At 47.5% G+C, this 19,613-nt stretch overlaps 1 protein-coding gene and 1 long non-coding RNA gene across 3 annotated transcripts in view; one reads left to right on the forward strand and one right to left on the reverse strand.

Annotated features, from left to right (window-relative positions):
- Nucleotides 1-1,330: 1,330 nt before the first annotated feature.
- CDH4 (cadherin 4) overlaps nt 1,331-19,613 on the reverse strand; it is a 1,019,548-nt gene continuing 1,001,265 nt past the window's right edge. Inside the window, exons 13-16 of one of the 2 annotated variants that reach the window (XM_029611832.1) lie at nt 14,565-14,798; nt 10,392-10,531; nt 9,272-9,436; nt 1,331-1,606 (exon numbers count right to left, since the gene is read on the reverse strand). In XM_029611832.1, coding sequence (XP_029467692.1) covers nt 1,487-1,606; nt 9,272-9,436; nt 10,392-10,531; nt 14,565-14,798 — 659 coding nt within the window. In that variant the 3' untranslated portion in view covers nt 1,331-1,486. Of the gene's footprint in view, nt 1,607-6,495; nt 7,305-9,271; nt 9,437-10,391; nt 10,532-14,564; nt 14,799-19,613 lie in introns of those variants that run through there. The other variant, XM_029611831.1, reaches the window with a different exon arrangement.
- LOC115096760 overlaps nt 11,650-19,613 on the forward strand; it is a 61,179-nt gene continuing 53,215 nt past the window's right edge. The window contains exons 1-2 of the long non-coding RNA XR_003858139.1: nt 11,650-11,787; nt 11,931-12,156. This is a non-coding gene — a long non-coding RNA (uncharacterized LOC115096760). The remainder of the gene's footprint in view (nt 11,788-11,930; nt 12,157-19,613) is intronic.

Raw genomic sequence — 19,613 nt, forward strand, 5'->3', positions numbered from 1 at the left:
ACTTAAACCTCCTTCCAGTCCTACGTGGCTGCGATTCCTTGATCTGTTACTAGGGGTTAATGCCCTTTCCCCCTCTGAAAGATGTCTCTTTGGGTATCAGAGGGGTCTTCCAGTGCTGGCACAGTGACCTTAAGAAAACCTCACTAGAAGCACCTACCACTCCTTAGATTCTGAGCTAATTTATTAACTTTTCTTATAATGATCCTAAAGAATCAATGGTTTTTAACCATCTTTTTTTTTTCTTTTAAGGATCTTGAGGGCAGAAGAGGGGGGCTCTCATCTCTCTCCTGCCAGTGTCCCATAAACAGATTAAAGTCACTAGAGACTGAAAAGGCGGGTGCCTTCTGATGCCTTAAAAACTGCTGACAATTCCTGCTCTTTGTAAATTCCTTTCTACATTTTAATGCCTCATTATTAAAACAATAATAGTACAAAATATCTGCCATCAAATAATGTATAATATAGATAGCACTTACTCCTCCTGAGAAATTTGCAGATTAGCCATCCACAAATATTTATGTATCGTTCAGCAGTGTAGAGCTTATCTTGATGTATCTGTTTCTCTTTCGAAATTCAGGGTTGCCCAAAGGTTGGGTTTTCAGGACATACTGGCACCAAGTTTGTCCAAGAACTTGAGTTAAGTGAATACTTTGGTTACCCTGAAAGCCGGGCCTTTTTGCGATCCTTGTGGAGCCACGTTGGGCAGCCTTGAAGTCTCTCGTCAAGACCATAATAACTGCTTGCACTCACCTGCAGCTCATGGGGGCTCTCGGGCCTGGCTACTTAGCACTTGATGCTCTTGTTCTGAAGTCCCTGGTCAGGAAATGAAGAAAAGGAGGCAGGGTACTTAAAAGGAGGGGCTTTATTTTCGTATTACAGTGGCACTGGGTGCTGGAGCCCCAGCTCAGCTTTGATACACCATAAATCAGTAAAGCTGTAACTCAGTTCAGAACCAAGATTGCAGTAGCACTGGAAAACACATGAAAACATTGACAGTATTCACTCTCCCCTTGCTTGGCTTCATCGCTTTTTTTTTTCTTTTTTTCTTGCATTATTTTGCATTTTTTGGTACAAAATGTACAAACAACAATAGAAAATTAGTTTGTGCTGTTGACAAATACAAAAAAAGGCTTTGACTTTGCTCTTGAACTGTGCAATGATTGTGAATACATTTTTTATTTCACACTAGACTCTTTCTGCAAAGTAACCACACATCATGCTGGCCGTACAGTTGTACTTTTTTTTTTTTTTTTTTGTCCAATATAAAAAAAAAAAAGAAAAGATACATGCAAAAAATAAAAATAAACCCCCCCCAAATCCCATCCCCAAACAAGATTTTGTAATCAGAGCTCAAATTATACATCTATAGATTGTTCCCTTAGTGAATTCCTAGCTTCAGGCAATTAATGACGACACTATATACACAGCGCTTGTGGAAACCATGTCAGCTTTCATGTGACCCTGGGATGACTGTGGCTTTTCCCTTTTATGCACCCGTTGCTCTCCCCATACCGCGCTTACTTGAGAACTTGCTGAGCTTTTGATAGGCTCGAGATTCACAGTTTTCTTTCCAGACAGCTCCATATTTTGCTGTCGCCTCCTCATGCTGGTACAAATTACAGAAAAAAAATCTTCAACTACTAGCAAAAAATAAATAAATAAATAAATAATACTGGTGGGATCTACCAGTTCTTGCCTGCATCTTCCCTCTCCTCCCCCTTCAGTTTGCAAGTGAAATTAAAAATGACCAGGGGCACTTTATCTCACCCATCTACTGTCTGTCACTTCCAATATCCCCTTATACTGCTTCTAACCAACAAAGAGTCAATGTATTACAGGGCCCGAATGGCCAAGCAAATGAGTTTTTAGCTAAATATCCTGAAGTAAACTTTGCAGGTTTGCATAGCCTTCATGCAAAATGACTTTCCTCCTCCTCTTTGAGGTGTAGCTCACATTCTCACTGACATTCGCACATTTTCTGGCATATTATTTAGCTATGTAAACATAGGTAATGAGCTGACTGACATAAGTATGCAGCTCATTACTTAGTGTTGCTCAGATTTTGTGGTGAACTTTGCAATAGGTACACAGTGGGGAAAAACAGAGCAGTGCTTGTTATTTGCTGGGGTTTTTTTTCACTTGTTAATGTTTCTGTGAAGTAGAACAATGCACCTCAGTAGTACATTGGTCTCTAAGAAGAAATACATATCTGACACATCATTAGCGAGATGTTTCTGTGCAGATAAGGCAGCGGGACTTTGCTTAGCTAACAGACAGGAGTGGGTAAGGTCCTCTCCAGAGCTGCAGGAGACTCCAGGTGTCTTCTTGCTCAGTGGGGGGGGGGGGGGGGGGGGGGGGGGGGTGAGAGAGATAGGACTGATTGTGCAGGTCAAAGGAATTAAGACATTCTGCAGAACTTAACAAAACCTTATGCAGACAGAAAGCAGACATTATGCATTTCTTCTGGAGCCTTCCCATTGTTCTACAGTCATTTTCTAATTTTGAGAATTTATCTTGACGCTCAGCAGCCCGCCACAGCCAGGAATAATAGGACTGGCTACCACCAGAGGGTATAAGGTCCCCTCAAAGCTCTACCAACGTTCCTAAGTATCGCTGCAATATCACTGCTAATTCAGGCCTGGCTCTCACCGAAGTGCAGACGGCCATTTATAGAAAAGCATTCGGCATTTTCTTACTATGGATAAATAGGGTTTTTGTGCTGGGTTCAGATATCAAAATTCTTTTCATCATGGACCACACACGTAAGATATGAACTCTGAACCTCCACGATAAAAATGCCAATCCATCAATCCACGACACGGTCGTGCCTTATGGTGATCGGTCACCTTTGGTTACTTGCATTCTGCAGATCAACTGCAAAAATGATAAACAGTCATATTGGTGCCAGGAGCTATCTGTCCTAAAAATGAAAGACCATTTCAAACCCAATTAAAAAAACAAACAAATTGGAACCCCAGAATCTTTAGATTAAACCAGCAACCGTTCTTTACTGTAAATATTTGAGACGGTTTATCACTTGTCCCAGATGAGAATGATGACTTCTGCACTGATCAGGTAGGGGGTAAGGCGGGTCTGTGTGCAGTAAGGTTTACTGAAGGGCTAATCCATGGCCTGTTTCCTCAGAGGACCCTTCCATACAAACTAGAAACATTATCAAAACTTCAGGACAGTGTGCTAGGAACACTGGTGGGTCAATTTGTTTTCCATGAAAACAGACGCCCCTCTGCTGTCTTTTCCCAGTGCATTCTTGAGTTGACCTGGTCAAGACAACATATTCTGCTAAACGTTACGAGTCTTGCCCATGAAATGAAGTTATTTTATTTTTCTTTTTAACATGAAGTGTTATCTTAGCAGCAGCAGAACTGTAAACAGTATAAATGAAATAAAAACCAAGTTCCTTGCAGATGGTAAGGCAACTCTCATAGGTTTGCTTAGGGGCAGGGATCAGAAATCCTTGAATACTTCCAAGCAGGCAGCATTTCATGGTGTCAACATTTAATAAGCACGAGATCCGTTTGCATACAGAGAATCTGAGTAGGGTTAGTTTGCATATGTCTCAGTTAACCGGGAATCCTGACTGGTGCCTGACATTCAAGGACTGGGCTGACTGATATCGAGTGATTTGCATAGCATGACTTATATGGGCTGGGTAAGACGTGGTTGAGTATTTACTTTGCTTCCTTTGAGTAACACTGTCCAGGGCCTGCATGCTAGCACAGAGGGAGAGGAAACGACTGAAGTGATAACTGTACCTTTTGCAAGTTTTGGCTGCATATCCCTTTTCTATACAGGAGAGAAAGAGGAAACTGCAATAATGGACACAAACGCTTTTGTGTACTAATCCATGAGAAATGCTAAGTGCATTTTTATTATTTACTAATTGAGCTGCATTTGGGGCGTTTCCATAGCGATGCGCTGCCTCATGTATAATATAGTCGAGTCTAATGTGTCCTTGAACATAAAAGATAAAAACCAGAGAGTGCGTGTAGATCAAAACGAGCTTAGAACAGCAAATTCAACTTGAAACGGCCTGAGCTCGAGTCCCCGATTTTCGGTTTAGCCAAGACCTATATTAACCGTTTGACCTTCTGTAGGAGCTCGATGTGAAGAAGTTAGGAAGCCAGCACACAGTGGATTTCAATACCACACCATAGAGAAGGGGCTCTGAAAAAGCCCCTAACCTGACATCCACGACACAAGGCATTGGCAGAAATATGATCCAATAACATTCACTGTTCGATGGAGTCAACATTTTATTAAGATGGCAGAACTTGTCCAGAGAAGGATTTCTACTCATCAACTCCTTTTCATGGTCTGCAGATCGGTTTTCTTACTGGAGAATGCTAAAACAACGCCCCACCCCAAAACACTTTCCTCCCAGAATCCACACCTAGCATCTGATTTATTAAGGGTTTCCCAATTCCACATGTGGAAGAGACCCCCCTAGCACATCTAGCCCTTGTTAGCAGGATGAAGACAATCATCTGTCCGCTAAATCAATAGTTTCAAACCTCTTTTATTCTGCTTAGGACCCATTCAATAGTTATTGGCAAATTTTAAAGGACCTAAACCCCCAAGCCCCCCGAATTCCATCACTCAAAGTCAATATCCACAGGCCGCTTCCCCCGATACATGGTAGGAGCTCTTCCAGTTTTTAAGTCATCATTTTAAATGTTAACAAAATAGAGTCTGTTTTGACGTTTGTGTTTTCTGCAAGTCTCCTGTTTAACCGCCCCTCTTCTCTGGGACCCCTGTGTTTCTGTCCAGAGGTGTGGCTTTCACCACATTTCATCTACCACATTCTGGCTAAGACAGCACACGCGTTCATTTTACAGACATTGCATTTGATGGAAAAAGAATACATGCGACACGGCAATTGTGTACTTGGGACAACATTAAATGTACAGATAATTCCCATAACCTCTTAAGGGTCTTTGGAAACACATTATAATTTCATTCTCGCTCTCTTGCACTGTATCTACCAGAAGAAAATTTAGGCTTGCAAACCAGAAGACCATTACCAGCCTTTGATAATTGCTTTCTGACACCACAGATGCATTTGGATTTACAGTGAAACAAATTTCAGCTTTTTTTGTTTTTACGATTTTCAGCAAACTGACTGCAAAATCTTCTTCAAAATACAAAAAAATAAAAATAAAAATTGGAAACCCCAAAACTAGATCACCTGGATTCTGTTGAGCGTTTGGTGCCTGGTTCATGGGGTTTTCATTATATATCCATGCAGGCTTGATAATTTCACAGACATCAGACGTAAACCCATACACGTTCCAAATCATAAGCTGTAATTTAGTCTTTTAATCTCATCACTATGTGTTTTTATTTCCTAAAAATGACTGTATGTATAAACTAGGTAGTGTGCTACCATTCCTTGGGGAAACTCCACTGAGTGGGTGTTATTTTTGTATGTTCATGATCGCTCACCGTGGAGTAGCTGGGTTCCTGTTCTCCATAGCTATTTCCATGCAAAATGCAAAGGCGCTTTGTCAGTTGGGTCCCATGCTGCCATCCAGATGTGGCCACCAGTGGATGGAAGGCATAGCGTAGTGTACCATGCACACACTGAAATTGCCATTAATGTCACGACAATAATATGCTCGTAAGAACTGACTTTATAGCCTGTTACATTCCCCAATGACACTGGGTGCTTTTATGCGGTTCCACTGTTGGCGCCTCTTGAACATATACAGTGCGGAGCGGATTCTTGTAGCAAGTCCTAAAGCAGTGCCGATTTCAGAAAACAAGGCTAGCCCTGTCGGGTGCAGGTCTGTTCAGGATGTTCTCTTAACCCAGGCAATTTTCTGTTCTTTTTGGCGCAATTGCATTTCATCGGTGGCTCTGTGTCAGGCACACTCACAAAATTTCCATCTCAGGGACTCTCCGGTGCCTGGAGCATGGCGTTGTGCTGAGGGGGCATCTTGACCTTTTTAGCAGCGGCATGTAAGACACCACCCGGGCCGACGCACCAAAGCAGCACCTCTCGGGCCCATTACATGGGGGGAAGGTGAGGTGTGTGCCACGGCAAAAGCCAACCACTTTTGGAGCTCAAGCAGGGATGGACTGAACTGGTTGTAGCGAGCGAGCAAAGAGGGCTGTGATAGTGCTGACTGCTCAGCCTGGCTGTATCAGGAGAGAGCAGGCCCCAGGTAGGGCTTCCAATCCATAAAATGCTGCTGCGTGGCAAGAGTATTTATCAGATGTTCCACCCGCTTCACTTTTAAAGGATGGCTGTTTTCATTTGACCCCAAAACACTTTTTTTTTCACACGTGCATATGTCTTGTCTGGAACAGAGTCACCCGTTTGAAATACAAAAAAAAAAAAGAAAGAAATTATGGGTAAAATAGAAGAAAACCTACACAGCAAAAAAAGAAAAATTCTTCAGGTCCCGCGTTTGATTCCTTCACATTCAGTGCTAGGAACCGGGAAGGGTCACAGAGCGCCTTTCTCGGAGGTGGAAGGGTCAACACTTTGATGGGTGGGTGGGTGGTTTTTAGGTTTTGTTTTTTTTTTTTGATCGCTCCTGAGTTTGTGGCAATCTGATACATGTACCAAAAGGCACTTTCAAAAAAATGTTTTTCTTTAAAAACAGTGCTTCTGTTCTAAGAAATTCAAGTTAAGACAGAGCGCCTTTCACTCTCCTGTGTCATAAATGAGCCATATCCCTGCTGACGTTTCTATATATATATATAATATATATACAAATATATATTTATATACACATGTATGTGTTTGGGTGTGTGTGTGTGTGTGTATATATATAGATTTTCATATATATATATATATATATATATAAAATAAAACCTATAATGTAGCAGAGACAACAAGCGTTCATGCTAGAGAGCTCCACGTTCTACAAAAATAAACCCAGTAAAAAAGAAAAGAGATAAAAGATGTCTAACTCACCACTAGAAATAAGACAGTCAGCAGGGGATATTCAGTAAAAAAAGTTGCCACATCAGTACAGTTCTTGCTTGTCCTCTTTGTTCTGTTGCATTTCCATCTAAGTGTGGTGTGTGTGTATCTACCTTATATTTGTGTTTTGAATTTGTGAGGTCTGTCAATCTTCGTCGCCGCCCCCATACATGTCTGCCAGCTTCTTGAAGCGCGGCCCCCAGTCATTAAGGTACTCGTAGTCTTGGTCTCCGGAGCTGGACGAATTGAGGGAGCTCACCGAGCCAGCCGTGGAGCCGCTGCCCTCGTAGTCAAACACCAGCAGGGAATCGTAAGGCGGGGCTGTGGGGTCGTTGTCTGCTGCCCGCAAACCCTGGCGTTACAAACACAAACACACGCATGGCATTATTACCAGCCGGACTGCTCCCTGCGGGTTGTGAGGCCTTTCCGTTGGCCTGACGTTAAGAATTATCCTGAGAGTGCTGATGCGCATGAGCGTTTCGGACGCTCATGCGCATCAGCACTCATGCGGGTCCCCTTCTTCAGATGAGATCCGTGTGGTGTGAAGAAGCTCACGGCCGGCATTTACGTTTCGATAATTCCCATGTTGTTCCAGCAAAAGACCTCAAGAGCCGCAGCAAATCCAGTTTTCTCTAGGAATTAACAGAGCTTTTTATGACCCTCTCCAATGCCCTAATACATTATATACACATTACCATCAACTCGTGCACTGCTGCTTACCCGATTATACGCGCCGTTATTACTCACTCCCAGACAGGCCGAAGCGGAAAGGCACGTTCAGCTGAACACACCTTTCTGCGTGCATCTGACCACACATTTTCTGTGCGCAAAACTTACTGCCAAAAGCAGCAAGGAGTTCTGCGCGCAGAAAAGGCGCGAACCTGAAAGGGAGCGCCGCTTAGCGCCCTCACGTGGAAATCCCATGCAAACGAGGGCATTCAGCAGTGCTCCCCAATGCAGAAAAACTGCATCTAGCCAGCGCACCTTCTTGAGCGCTGCAAACTTAACCGCCGGGTCAGTGCTGGAGTTAAGTTTCCAGCACTACTGCGCTGGCACTTAAAACCCTTAAAAGGGGAATAAAACTGAAAAAAAAAAAAAAAAGTCCGGAACGCCTACCCGGTTAAGTTCAGACTTATCCAAGTGAGTAGTGGCAGCCGCCGCACCACTTACCCAGATAAGACCTGATCTGTGCATGAGCATTTATCCGGTTATCAGAGAGCCAGGTAAGTAGAGACTTATCTAGTTAAGTGGCAGCGACTTGCAGCTGCTAGATAGCTGGATAAATCAGTACTTATCCGGATAACTGCCGCCACCTCCCACCTTCCTGTCTTAAAACGTGCATTCTGCCTATTGTGCGTTTTTTAACGCCCGATGCATTGGCGTAGCATGAGCTTACTGCTGGAAGCCGGGCCTCGGATTGTTGCATCGGCCTGAGAGTAGCCTGTTTCCCCAGGGTCTGCGCTCAGAGCTTTGGTGGGGGCAGAACCGGTGCGATTAAAATGAGAAAGCAAAAGCTAACACGATCTCACGGGTGCCTGCAGAATGTAATCTGCCACTGTGAGTAATGAAAGAGGCCGCCACGTTTCTACCATTTTGACTTCCGAAATATTTTGAATGTGTGTTGCCTTGCAGGAAATAAACATTTCTTACTCTGCAAACTGGGCATTCGCTTTGCTGAAAAAACAGAAACCCAGTGAATCCATTTAAGAGGCAGAGCCTCTGTACTGATGTGTCTGTAGCAGGAGGTCGATGTTTGAATGGCTGCTCACGGCTCCTTCTTTTATATCCAACACACTGAACAGTTTTGAGAAATTCAAGGGATCCACATTACAGTCCATGGGTTTGAATAGTTCACTTCCCTCTGAATATTTTAAACGTTAAGCGCCTGAGATGGTGTGGGGGGAGGGGGGGAATGAAAGCGCCCTGTGGCTGGAGTTTACGCTTCACGTTTGCCCTGTTAGGGTGCGACTGGATGTCCCCGCTTTTGGGGTCTGATCCATGGGCTGACAGTCTCTGGTATATCATAGGTGATGGGGGGGGGGGGGGGAAATCACAGGACAGAGTATCGTGGTGGCTGTGTCAGAGGGGTGACGGTGAAGCGACTGTGAAAGAGAGGTTAGGACCATGCACGGCCCGAACAATGCACGAGAGAAAACGTGGTCAGGACAAACTAAAGGATCGTGTCAGTGGTGTGAATGGAGCTATGAGGAGGTGAATATGCTAAAATGCTTCTCGGCACTCTTCTCCTATCTTTCCTTTTTTTTTTTCCTACGATGATGATAAAGAGAAGTTTGTAAGGGGGGAGTGCAGGATACCCACCTCATTAATAAAGTCGCCAATGTCACCGGGGTGAGGGATTACCGGCCTCGCAGGATACTGGGGCTCGGCGCCGACGGGCCTTTCATCTACGCGTCGCACTCCCGCCGCCTTGTTCAGTACGTGATCCATAGTTTCCGGCTGTTGGAGTTGGCTCAAATCGTAATCCTGGAAGAAATGGAGACGTGCAGAATCAAACGGCGAGGACCTCTCCAGCGGCCACGGCCTCTGGCCACCAGCCAGAGAACTCGGGGACCAGAATGCGCAGCCTCCAACCGAGAGGCTGTGTGTGTGGAATGGCGCAATGGCCGCTTCGCGTGCTAAAATCGCCAACAGCATGCGTTAAATGGGCTACTTAGCGCATGCAAATTCATAGCTAATGAAGGACTGTGCTGCAAAATTAGGTAAAGCAGTTCATTAGCTATGAGTGCATAGCTTAACCCGGGACGCTAGCTTTGGAAGCGTGATTTTACAGAATAGTCAGTAGAAGTCCCAGAAGCAAAGCAGCACGTGCTTTTTACCCCAGTGCGAGCGAGGCTCCGCAAACTTTAGCACATCGGCCTCTAAGAAGTCAAAACCAAAGCAGCGGATTCCCACGGCTGAGCCAGTGGGAGACCCCGAGCTCTCAGCCTGGTGTCGGCCTTTCCCTCCCTTTCTTACTCCATCCCATCACATTCAGCACGTCTTGTTTGTTGTGGGCGATGGGATGGGGGTCGCCAGCGTGCACGGGAAGAGCAATTACTAGGCCCAGCCGGGTCGGACCCTTTTCTTCTCGGTGCCTTGGGCCAGACTTTGCTCAGACCGACTCGACTGGCTTGCGCCTGGAGCAGCTCAGACTCTAGGGCTAGCTGGTCCGTGGCCCAGGTCCTCATGAGCCACACCGAGGAGAGCTGCAGCACCAATGGGGCAATAATTGATTGTTATTGTTCAATGTTCTATGTAAAAAACCCCAGCCTAACCTCCCAGAGCAGGGCAACCTTTTCGTTACTTGTAAACCGGATTGATTTGTATTGCATACAGGAATTCCGGTATATAAAAATTAAAAATAAATAAATAAATAAACAACAGAGAACTCTTCCCAGACGGGACAACGTTAAAGGCTTAGGAGAAGGCAAACACTGACCTGGTCTTCCTCGCCCCCTCCTTCCTCGTCGTATTTCAGGATGTTATCCCTCACGTCATCTTCGGGATCAATCAGGAGCTGCTTCGTGTGCCGTTCCTTTTCTCTGCGTTTCATCCACACCACGAACAGCAAAACCATGGCTGCCAAAAGTCCAACCCAAGCGTTTAGCGAAATGTTCCCAAGCCTCAGTTTTTGGGTGAAAAGTTTCCCTGTCCTGGCGACGCTGGCCAGCAGACACTCGCCTTCTCCCCTCTACCGTTTATCTTAACATAGGCCTTCAGCAGCAAACCCCGCTCCATCAGGGGGTGAGGACGCCCCCAGGCAGCCCAAAGATTTTTCTCATGAGCACAAAACAGGAAAAGACCTTCAGTACAATGCACCTGACCAAAGCGGGCAGGACCATGGTCCTGGGGAAAGTCAGTGGCAGAGCAGGGACGCGAACCCAAAATCACAAGGCCTTTTCTAAGAGTCAGTGAATCAGGGCACTGGTGCATCGGTGACTTGTCCTGTGCGCTGATCACTACGTCTGCTTTGCCCTCTCCTTGGACAGTGATAAAAACTGCTCCAGCCGCATAATACTGTCTTAAAACTGCATATGATGTGGGGAGGGAGGGGTGTCTGTAAATCAGCCTAACCATTCACTACTTCCCACATACAAAAAATGCAGGGATCCTAATTTATTCGTGACATCAGCATCTGAGCTGCACCCCAGCTGCCGGTGTTCACACCAGGGGAAGAGAGAGGTTAATGCTGGGATACAGAGCCATCAATTCCAGGCTTCGCTGAAGGGCCAACGGGTATCATTCAGCCGTGCCAGGCAAGAGTAAAAAACCCCTTTTCATTCTGCTCTCCACTTTCAGCACGTCAGAGCGATGAGCCAGCAAGGAGCTACAGTAATTGCTCCAGCTTTTCTCTTCTCGTCTGGGTAGAAGGTTTCCAAATTTTAGTAAAGAGCTGCGGTTGCTGCGTTAGTCCCCTTGGGTGCACGGTCAGCAAACAGGCTGAAGGTGACCTGAGGAAGAGAGGATAATCTCGCTGCATTAAGTTGGCCCAATAAAAAGGTATCATCTTATATATATATCTCTCTTCCTGCATTCGGCTGGGCTAAGGTGGCAAGCACAGGGCTTTCTCCCAGGAGTAAGTATCCCGCGCCCCTTGGGGAGGAGTGGCCAGCTGTGCTCCAGGACAGGGCTTTGCAGGAGAGGGCGGGAGAATCTCTGGCTTCCACGCCCAGGTTTTACCGAGGACTCCCTGTGCAGCCCGGGACATGCACGTTTACCCTCTCGCGCCTCTGTCTGCAGATGTAGCAGATTGCAAAGAAGCACGTGAGAGATCGCTTGCACATTACCATGTGCAATTTCTCTGGCTTTGCTCAGCGCATCCTGAACTCCTAAAGGTACGTTCTCCTTCTCTATTACGGCCCTGTGGTGAGCATGAAGAGGCGAGAAACCTTTCACATTAACTCTGACTCTCTGCAGCTTGTCCCAGATTAATTCTTTACCAAACTAAATACAATTCCTCCTCTTCCTTAAAACCCAGGGCTGACACTTCACAGACCGTTAAGAGCCACTTGTGTTTTTTGGAAAGCAACTGCCCACGCGCTCAGCTGACAGAGGGACGTTAATAATGGGAACGCTCTGGTTTATGTCTGCAGAACTGAACACCATTAATGCCTTCAGAGCTGACTGTAAAAGGAGACCTTCAGTATCTCTCACGTCCCTGATCTTCAGCCACCAGCCTTGGTGCTGGTACAATACTGCGACAGGTAACTCTTCATGCGTCCTTACATTAGTATCAGATGGTATTGAACGGCGCTTCCCTCGAGTGTATGGCCCTGGCAGTTCACTAATACATTTAATGACAGCAAACTGTGATTTATGCTTTTAATTGATCTTGCTCTATTTTCTTCTCCCTTTAAGCGGTAACTGTTGTTTTTGTTTTTTTTAAATATGCTTTGTAATTTTTAGTTAAATTAAGTGCTGTGCCTGCAGCCGAATCCCGTCAGGAGCTTGTGCAGTGCAGGGCTGGATGAAAGGGCCTGAGACACCGGCAGAGTGAAAGCTTTTCCCTTCTCTGTGTAGCATTACCAGTGGCTGCCGACCATCACTCTGAGCCACGTGGCACGGCCGCTGCGCTTCTCAGCCTCCTCTCGCCGGGAGCGTCAGGGGCGACACTGGCCAGCAGACACGCGCCTTCTCCCTGTATCCATTTACATAGGCTTCAGCAGCAAACCCCGCTCCATCAGGGTGTGAGAACCTACCTACCAGAGGACGCCCCCAGGAAGCGAGGATGAACTTACTGTGGAGTAAACAGTAAGTTCTGACCAGGAATTCTCATCGCATACAGGAGATAGCAGGCGTGCGGCGGGCACGGTGGGATACAAGATGGGGAAAGAACGTGTGCAAGGAAGAGCAAGGACGGTGACACAGGAACTCATTCAGACCAAAGGTCCATCAGGCCAAGTATCCTGTCTCCAACAGTGGCCAATCCAGGTTACAAGTCTCCGACAGCATCGATAATACAGAAGATATAGATAACATATCCTGGAAAAGATACAAGCTACTGAGGGTGTTGGTATCAGATGGCCTCCTGCATTGATTCCCGTTAATGAAGGTCATGACCATGACCCTCTAAATTTTACTGCACTACACCACAGTTCCTGTTTCTGAATCCAAACCCTCCCTTCTTTGTGTTCGCAGTGCACATACGTCTAGAGCAGTGTCCTCCGCGCCGTGCTTGCCTCCCACCAGCAGGGGACCTCAGTGGGCCAGGTTCCCAGAGGCTCAGTTCTCCACCCCTCCCTATGGTGTGGAGGCTCTGCGCTGCCCCTCCCTGGGTTCCTTCCCTCTGTTCTGTGATACGGTCCTTTGATATCCTAAGTCTTAGTTTGCGTTCTTGCCTGACTCTTCTTGTTTGAATCTTGCCTGCCCAAGCTTCGTGGCCTTCTGTTCCGAATCTGTCTGTTGTCTGTCCAGCGCCTCACGGAGCATTGCTTCCGCCCTTTTCTTCCCGTCTCTTGCAGCCAGCTCTGACTCAGTCCCCGGCCCTTGCTGTGCAACCCCCCCCCCCCCACCTTCCGCCAAGTCCTGCCGGCCCGGGCCACCCAGAACCTGAGAGCTGGTCAGGCAGAAGATCCTGGCAGCAGCCCAGTCAGTCCTGCCTTCAGTTTGCTCTGTCTGGGTCCAGCCCTGCTCCTGCCCTGGGGCTGTGGCCGTCACACGCGTTTGCGGTCTGACAGGTCCGTAATCCACTGGAATCACGGGTGCTGCTTTGATTTGGTTGTGGAGCAGGAGGTGGCAGATGCGAGCAGGGGTGTGGGGCAGTCCCTTCATGGAATGCACAGCAGCAAAAGACCACCAAGCCTGCCTGGTCACCGAGACTGCCGTATCAAATGGGGGCTCCTCATCATGCTAATGGGGTCTCCATGCTGCCCAGAGGCGGGCTGTGCGCTTCTCACCCTCACCTGTACTAAATACTGCAGTACTGTGAGGATTGGCCATGCCTCTCTGCCCACTCCCACACTTGTAAAAGGGGTTATGAGTTTTCACACAGAAAGAGGAGATTGGTTTAATTCTGACACAGGGAGGGAAATGTTCATGAGCGCCCAGGTAAAGGTGCACGCGTTGCTCCACAACACATCCGTTTTTAGCGGCAGTCAGCGGAGCCATTGCCTGGGAGAGGCAACAACTGGCACTGTTTTGGTTAAAAAAAAAAAAAGATACCTGCGGCCCTAATGTGTTTTCATGGGCAATTTTCCAAGGGAAAGCTTTCTGTCTGAAAAGTGGTGAAACATTTGGGAGGTCACCGTGCTCACAGGCTTTTCACCTGCTTCCTCAATGAGCACGGCCCCTCTGATGTCCATGGAGGACAGGCACGGGGAAGAGGGGGCAGCGACCTTTAAAAATGAGCAGCACAACCTGGAGGAGAGCAGAGTTGGGCGGTTTGCAATAACTGGAATCAGACGTGGTAAGCGCTTGTTGGCCCTTTAGCGCAGCGGATGATTTGCTGGCTCTGCAAGTCCCTGGGAAGACGATTTCATGAACTAAGGGCCAGATGTATTCAGCATTTTCCCCAGAGACACAAAATGGGAAGAACCTTAAGCACGCCTGGCCCTAAGCGATCCTGGCTCAGATTCCGCACGGAGCTGGTGCTCCCCCGCCCCGTACTACTCACTCAGTAATATGATGATGCATATCAGGATGGCTATGATGGCTCCCGTGCCGAGGCCAGCGGCAGCCACAGCTCCGATGGTAGTGCAGTCGCCGTCGTTGTCGCATGGACACACCTTCACTTTAATGATGGACGTGTTGTACAGCGGAGGGTTACCAGAGTCCGTCACGATGATCGGGACGTCGTACACGCCGGCTTCCAGGTGCCCCATTTGTAAACTCAACCGGGCATAGTTACCTAGAGCAAAGCAAGCGGGAGACGTGCAGGAGTGACTGTCATTCCAGTTCAACAGATATGAGGACAAATATAACAAAATAAATAAATAAACAAATATTATTATTATTATTTAGTTTATATGCCACCTTTCAGGCACTTCAAAGCTAGGATTTGTAGAAGGAATAGTATATGTCTGAGAGGTTAGCGTGGGCTTAATTTTAAGAATTTAAGATGATTTGGATTTTACTAGGCATATGAATGCATTTATTAGCATAAGAAAATTAAATGATTTTGTATTTTTCATGTAATTTTGACAGTTGCACCTCAACGGGACCATATTAAGGGGGTAATTTTCAAAAGGAGTTACATGCGTAAATGTAGCTACTATTGTAGCAATTTTCAAAAGCCATTTACTCAAGTAAAGTGCACTTATGTGAGTAAATCCTATAGACAAGTCAATGGCATATATTGTAGCAATTTTCAAAAACCCACTTACTCAAGTAAAGTGAATTTACTCCAATAAACCTGTTTTTTACTCGAGTAAATGCTTTTTAAAATCAGGGCCTAAGTGCTTAGGCACAAAATAAATCCAAACAAAAGTCTTTCTCTATCCTGCCTATGCTGGTTAACTCCGGCATCGACTGGAAGGCTGAGTGGCAGAGAGGATGCCACAGTCTTCCTTGGTGGAAGAGCTTCAGGGCAAACTCTTTCTGCTTTCTACGTCATCCAATGCTGTTTACAATAAAGGGGACACTTTTCAGGCCCACTCCTGCTCAATTATTGCATTTCTTATATGCAGTTCTCAGGAGGACAGATCCTTGAAACTCCAAACCTCTGATCTAGCCCAGACACACAGGAAGACATATGGTTAACCTTGCACTGGCTGCACCTACAGCAGCACGGAAGGGAAGTTACTTTGATGCCGTCCTCAGGGTGGCTGGAGTGAGTGGGCTTTGCACCTGCCCTTTTCATCTGGACCTGCAGGAAGAGAGTAAATGGGGGCCAGGGAGGGAGATCTCCAGCCCTGGTACACGTTTCCGGGGGGGGGGGGGGGGGGGGGGGGGGGGAGTGAGAGGGGTCTGGGGAAGCTTTGGCTGGGCCAGGCTCAGGTCATTTGGGTAGGCCCAGGCCCCAGGCTAGATATTATTGGCGAGGGGGGTGTCAGAGGGCCCCGAGGTTCGAGGCTTTTTTTTGGGGGGGGGGGCATTTAAAGTTTTTATTTTTTATATTTAGGAAACAACAAACCAAACCAAACACATAATTAAACAAACCAAAAAATGACTCTCCCTTCCCCCCCCCAAAAGGAACCAAACAGAACATTTTTGGGTTGTACATGTCTGTTAAACTTTCTCATTCTGGGAGGAGACAAGTTACTTTGCATAGATGGAATTTATCAGGAATGTGTCTTGAGACGCTGCTGTTCCTGGCACCTGGCTCGCCTCATATAAATTCATGTTCGTATCTGGATCAGTCCAGACTCCTGGGTTTTGCCTCCCTTCCAGCAGATGGAGACAGAGGAAGTTTTACTGACACTGCCACATAACCTGGAGTGCGCCACCTACAGTCTCCCAGTATTTCTCTGTCTCTAGCAGATGGTAGAGGTGCTAATCCTGCAGTCTGAAAAAAACAGATAGATTTTTAGAATTCCTCCCAGGAGGTTGCTAGGCCCTCGTGGAGCTAACCCTCCTGGTGCTGAGGTGGATGAGCAGGAGGTTCGGGATCCTTGCCTGGCTCGGTCCTTTCGCCGCTGGGGGTGGACAACTGGTGGTGCCAGTTCCCTCCCTCCCTGGAGATCGCTTGGTGTCCTGCAGCAGTTCAGCCGCACCCTTTATCTTCTGCTCTTCTATTCTAAAGTTTAAAAAAAAGAGAAAGCAAACCAGCCTGCGAAGCGAGGGCAGGTAGAGCAGCATTATTACAACAGCCGAGAGGGCTGCGGGAGGTACTGGCCAAGTCTTTGGTGGTGGAGGAGTTGTCGGGCAGCAGTGATCTTCAGCCACGCGATCAGGTCTACTCGTCCGTCTGTTGTCAGTCGGCTGATGGCGTGCGGCAGTATCTGCCGCTCATGCGGCAATGGGCGAGTGCAACTCTCGTGCACCGGACTCTGCTCCCAATGCCTCTCTGGAGGAGAGGGCGGGTTGAGGCAGGTGGAGGCGTCGTCAGAGCGGCAAAGCAAGCAGAAAACAGGTGTGGGAGCGCCTCAGAAAGCCACGAGTATCCTCCCATTGGGCGCAGGAAGGGCAGCCATCTTTTACTTCAGTCGAAGGGGCTTCAGTGCCTTTGAGGGGGGTCGGAAGATTTTTCTCCTCCTGTGTCTCCAGAGGTTCAGAGCCCTGCAAACAGGAGGGAGCCTGATTCTGAAAAAGATGGGGAAATCTCCTCAGTGATGAGTCTGAAGACCCCGCAGTGTTTTTCTCTGAGTTTGTGCTGCTTATGCATAAGGCATACTTGGCCAGGAAAGCAGCTGGGCGGCAGTTAGCTCGGTGTCATGGATCCCTTGGAACACGTTCTGGTAAAAGACCTAGGAGTTCAAGGGATCAGATTCCTAGGCGGGCTCACAGGGACCTCAGTATGGCGGCATGTCCTGGTAGCCCGAACGAAGGCTCTGAGGAGTCAGAGGAAATAGTACCGCCGATAACTGCCTCTGCTGACCCTGTTGCTGCTCATACTAGCACGGATGTGGCGGAGCCAGATGAAGGGCTGGGTCAGGTACTTGTTGCTGAAGGGGATGACCCAAACGTTGTGCATCTCTTCCGTAAGGAGGAGCTATGGCCCCTCATCCCCCATGTTCTTGAAGAGTTGGGGATCAAGGTTCCCCAAGAGGAGTCTGATCAAGAAGGGGTGGACCCAGTAATGGGTAGCCTAAGGGGTCCAGCGAAAGCCTTTCCCTTTCACAAATCTGTGAAGAAGTTAGTAGTCAGGGAGTGGAATACTCCAGAGACATGCCTGAAGGTAGGCCGAGTGATGGCAAAATTGTACCTGTTGCCTGAAGACATGCTTGAGCTTTTGGCGCTCCCAAAGGTGGATGCGTCTGTGTCAGCAGTCACTAAGACCACCACCATTCCTGTGGCTGGTTCAGCAGCGCTGAAGAATATGAAGGACAGGAAATTGGAAATTCACCTCAAAGTTTTTTGAAGTGTCTGTGTTAGGCATATTTACTGCTGTTTGCAGCAACTTTATGCAGAGGGTTAGCCTGCACTGGGTACAGCAATTGCAGGCTATGAGATTGCTGTATGCGTCTGAGGCTAAGCAGGCGGATTGGATTGTCTGGAAGCAGCAGTGGCTCATGTCGCAAATGCCTTGTATGACCTCATCAGAATATCTTTGAGAATTATGATGTTGGCGGTTTCGGCCAGGCATCTCCTTTGGTTAAGGAACTGGTTGGCGGATGTTTGGTCCAAGTCACATTTAGGAGCATTGCCTTTCAAGGGAAAATTTTTATTTAGAGAGGACTTGGAAGAGCTGGTCAAGTGTCTCAGAGGGACTAACGGGCATAGGTTGCCAGAGGATAAGCCAAAAGGAAGCAAGGGTTCTTTTGCAGGGTGTGCTTGTTTCGTCAGATTAGGCCCCCGGCAGGAGCCCAGAGACTAGGAGTCGGGAGGCAACAATCCTGGAGCCAGTCCTTTCGAGGGGGCAGAAAACCAAACAGAGCCCGCCTTGGCCAGGGATCTGGTGGAGCTAAGTCCTTGCAATAAAGCGAGGCCGGTCCTTTCCTTTGTTCCTCCTATTGGAGGACATATGACTCTGTTTTACGAGGAGTGGGTCAAAATCACGACAGACCAGTGGGTCCTAAGCATGATAAGAGACGGATAAGAGATGGTTCCCTTGCGTCCCATTCAACAAAAGGAAGGTGGTCCAAGAAACTGTGGATCGTTTGCAGAGGCTGGACCCTGGGGAGAGGGAGCTCTCAGAGGAGGCAATGGCTCTTCTATGTTGCAGGTGGAGCATTCTCTGCCTGGACTTAATGGCATCTCTACGGAATGCCAAGGCACCTCGCTTCTTAAGTCGCAGAAGAGAGCACAGGGCAGAAGGAGTTGATGTCTTGGTTCTACCTTGGCCCTGAGGGATTCTTCTTTACATGTTCTCTCCATGGTCGCCTGTGGGCAAGGTGATATGGCAGATAGAAAATCATCCAGGAGAAGTGATCCTGGGGACGCCAGAGTGGCCATGGTGGCCGTAGTTTGTAGACCTGATCAATCAGGCGGTAGATGGACTGTTGCGGCTTGTGCATCTACCGAGGCTTCTTCGTCAGGGCCCAATATTTTCGGATCAGGCGGATCATTTTTGTCTAGCGGCCTAACTTTTGAGAGGAAGCTTTTGAGGGGGAAAGGATATTCAAAGGATGTCATTTCCACCTTGTTGCAGGCTAGGCGACCTTCCACTTCCTTGTTTTATGAGAAGATCTGGAGAGTCTTCGAGGCCTGGTGCACAGATCAGGGAATAAGACCTACTCAGGCATCAGTAGGAATTTTAAACTTTTTGCAGAAAGGGTTGGTGAAAGGCTTGGCCTTTAACTCTCTAAAGGTGCAGGTGGTGGCTTTGGGCTGTCTTTGTGGCAAGGTGCAGGGAATGTCCTTGGCCACTCATCCGGATGTGGTGCATTTTCTTCGGGAGGGAGGGCAAAACTCTGCAACCTCCGGTGCAGAAAATATGTCCTTCCTGGAATCTTAACTTGGTCCTAAGAGGGATGTGTGTAGCACCTTTTGAGCCTTTAAGGAGGGCAACTATAAAGGATATCACTCTGAAGATAGTTTTCTGGTAGCAATTTGTTCAGCCAGAAGAATTTCTAAGCTTCAAGCATTGTTGTGTAGAGATCCCTTTTTGAAGATCTTGGACTCT

Source organism: Rhinatrema bivittatum, chromosome 8 (genome assembly GCF_901001135.1).
Source record: "Rhinatrema bivittatum chromosome 8, aRhiBiv1.1, whole genome shotgun sequence".
In the NCBI taxonomy this organism is placed as follows: Eukaryota; Metazoa; Chordata; class Amphibia; order Gymnophiona; family Rhinatrematidae; genus Rhinatrema; species Rhinatrema bivittatum.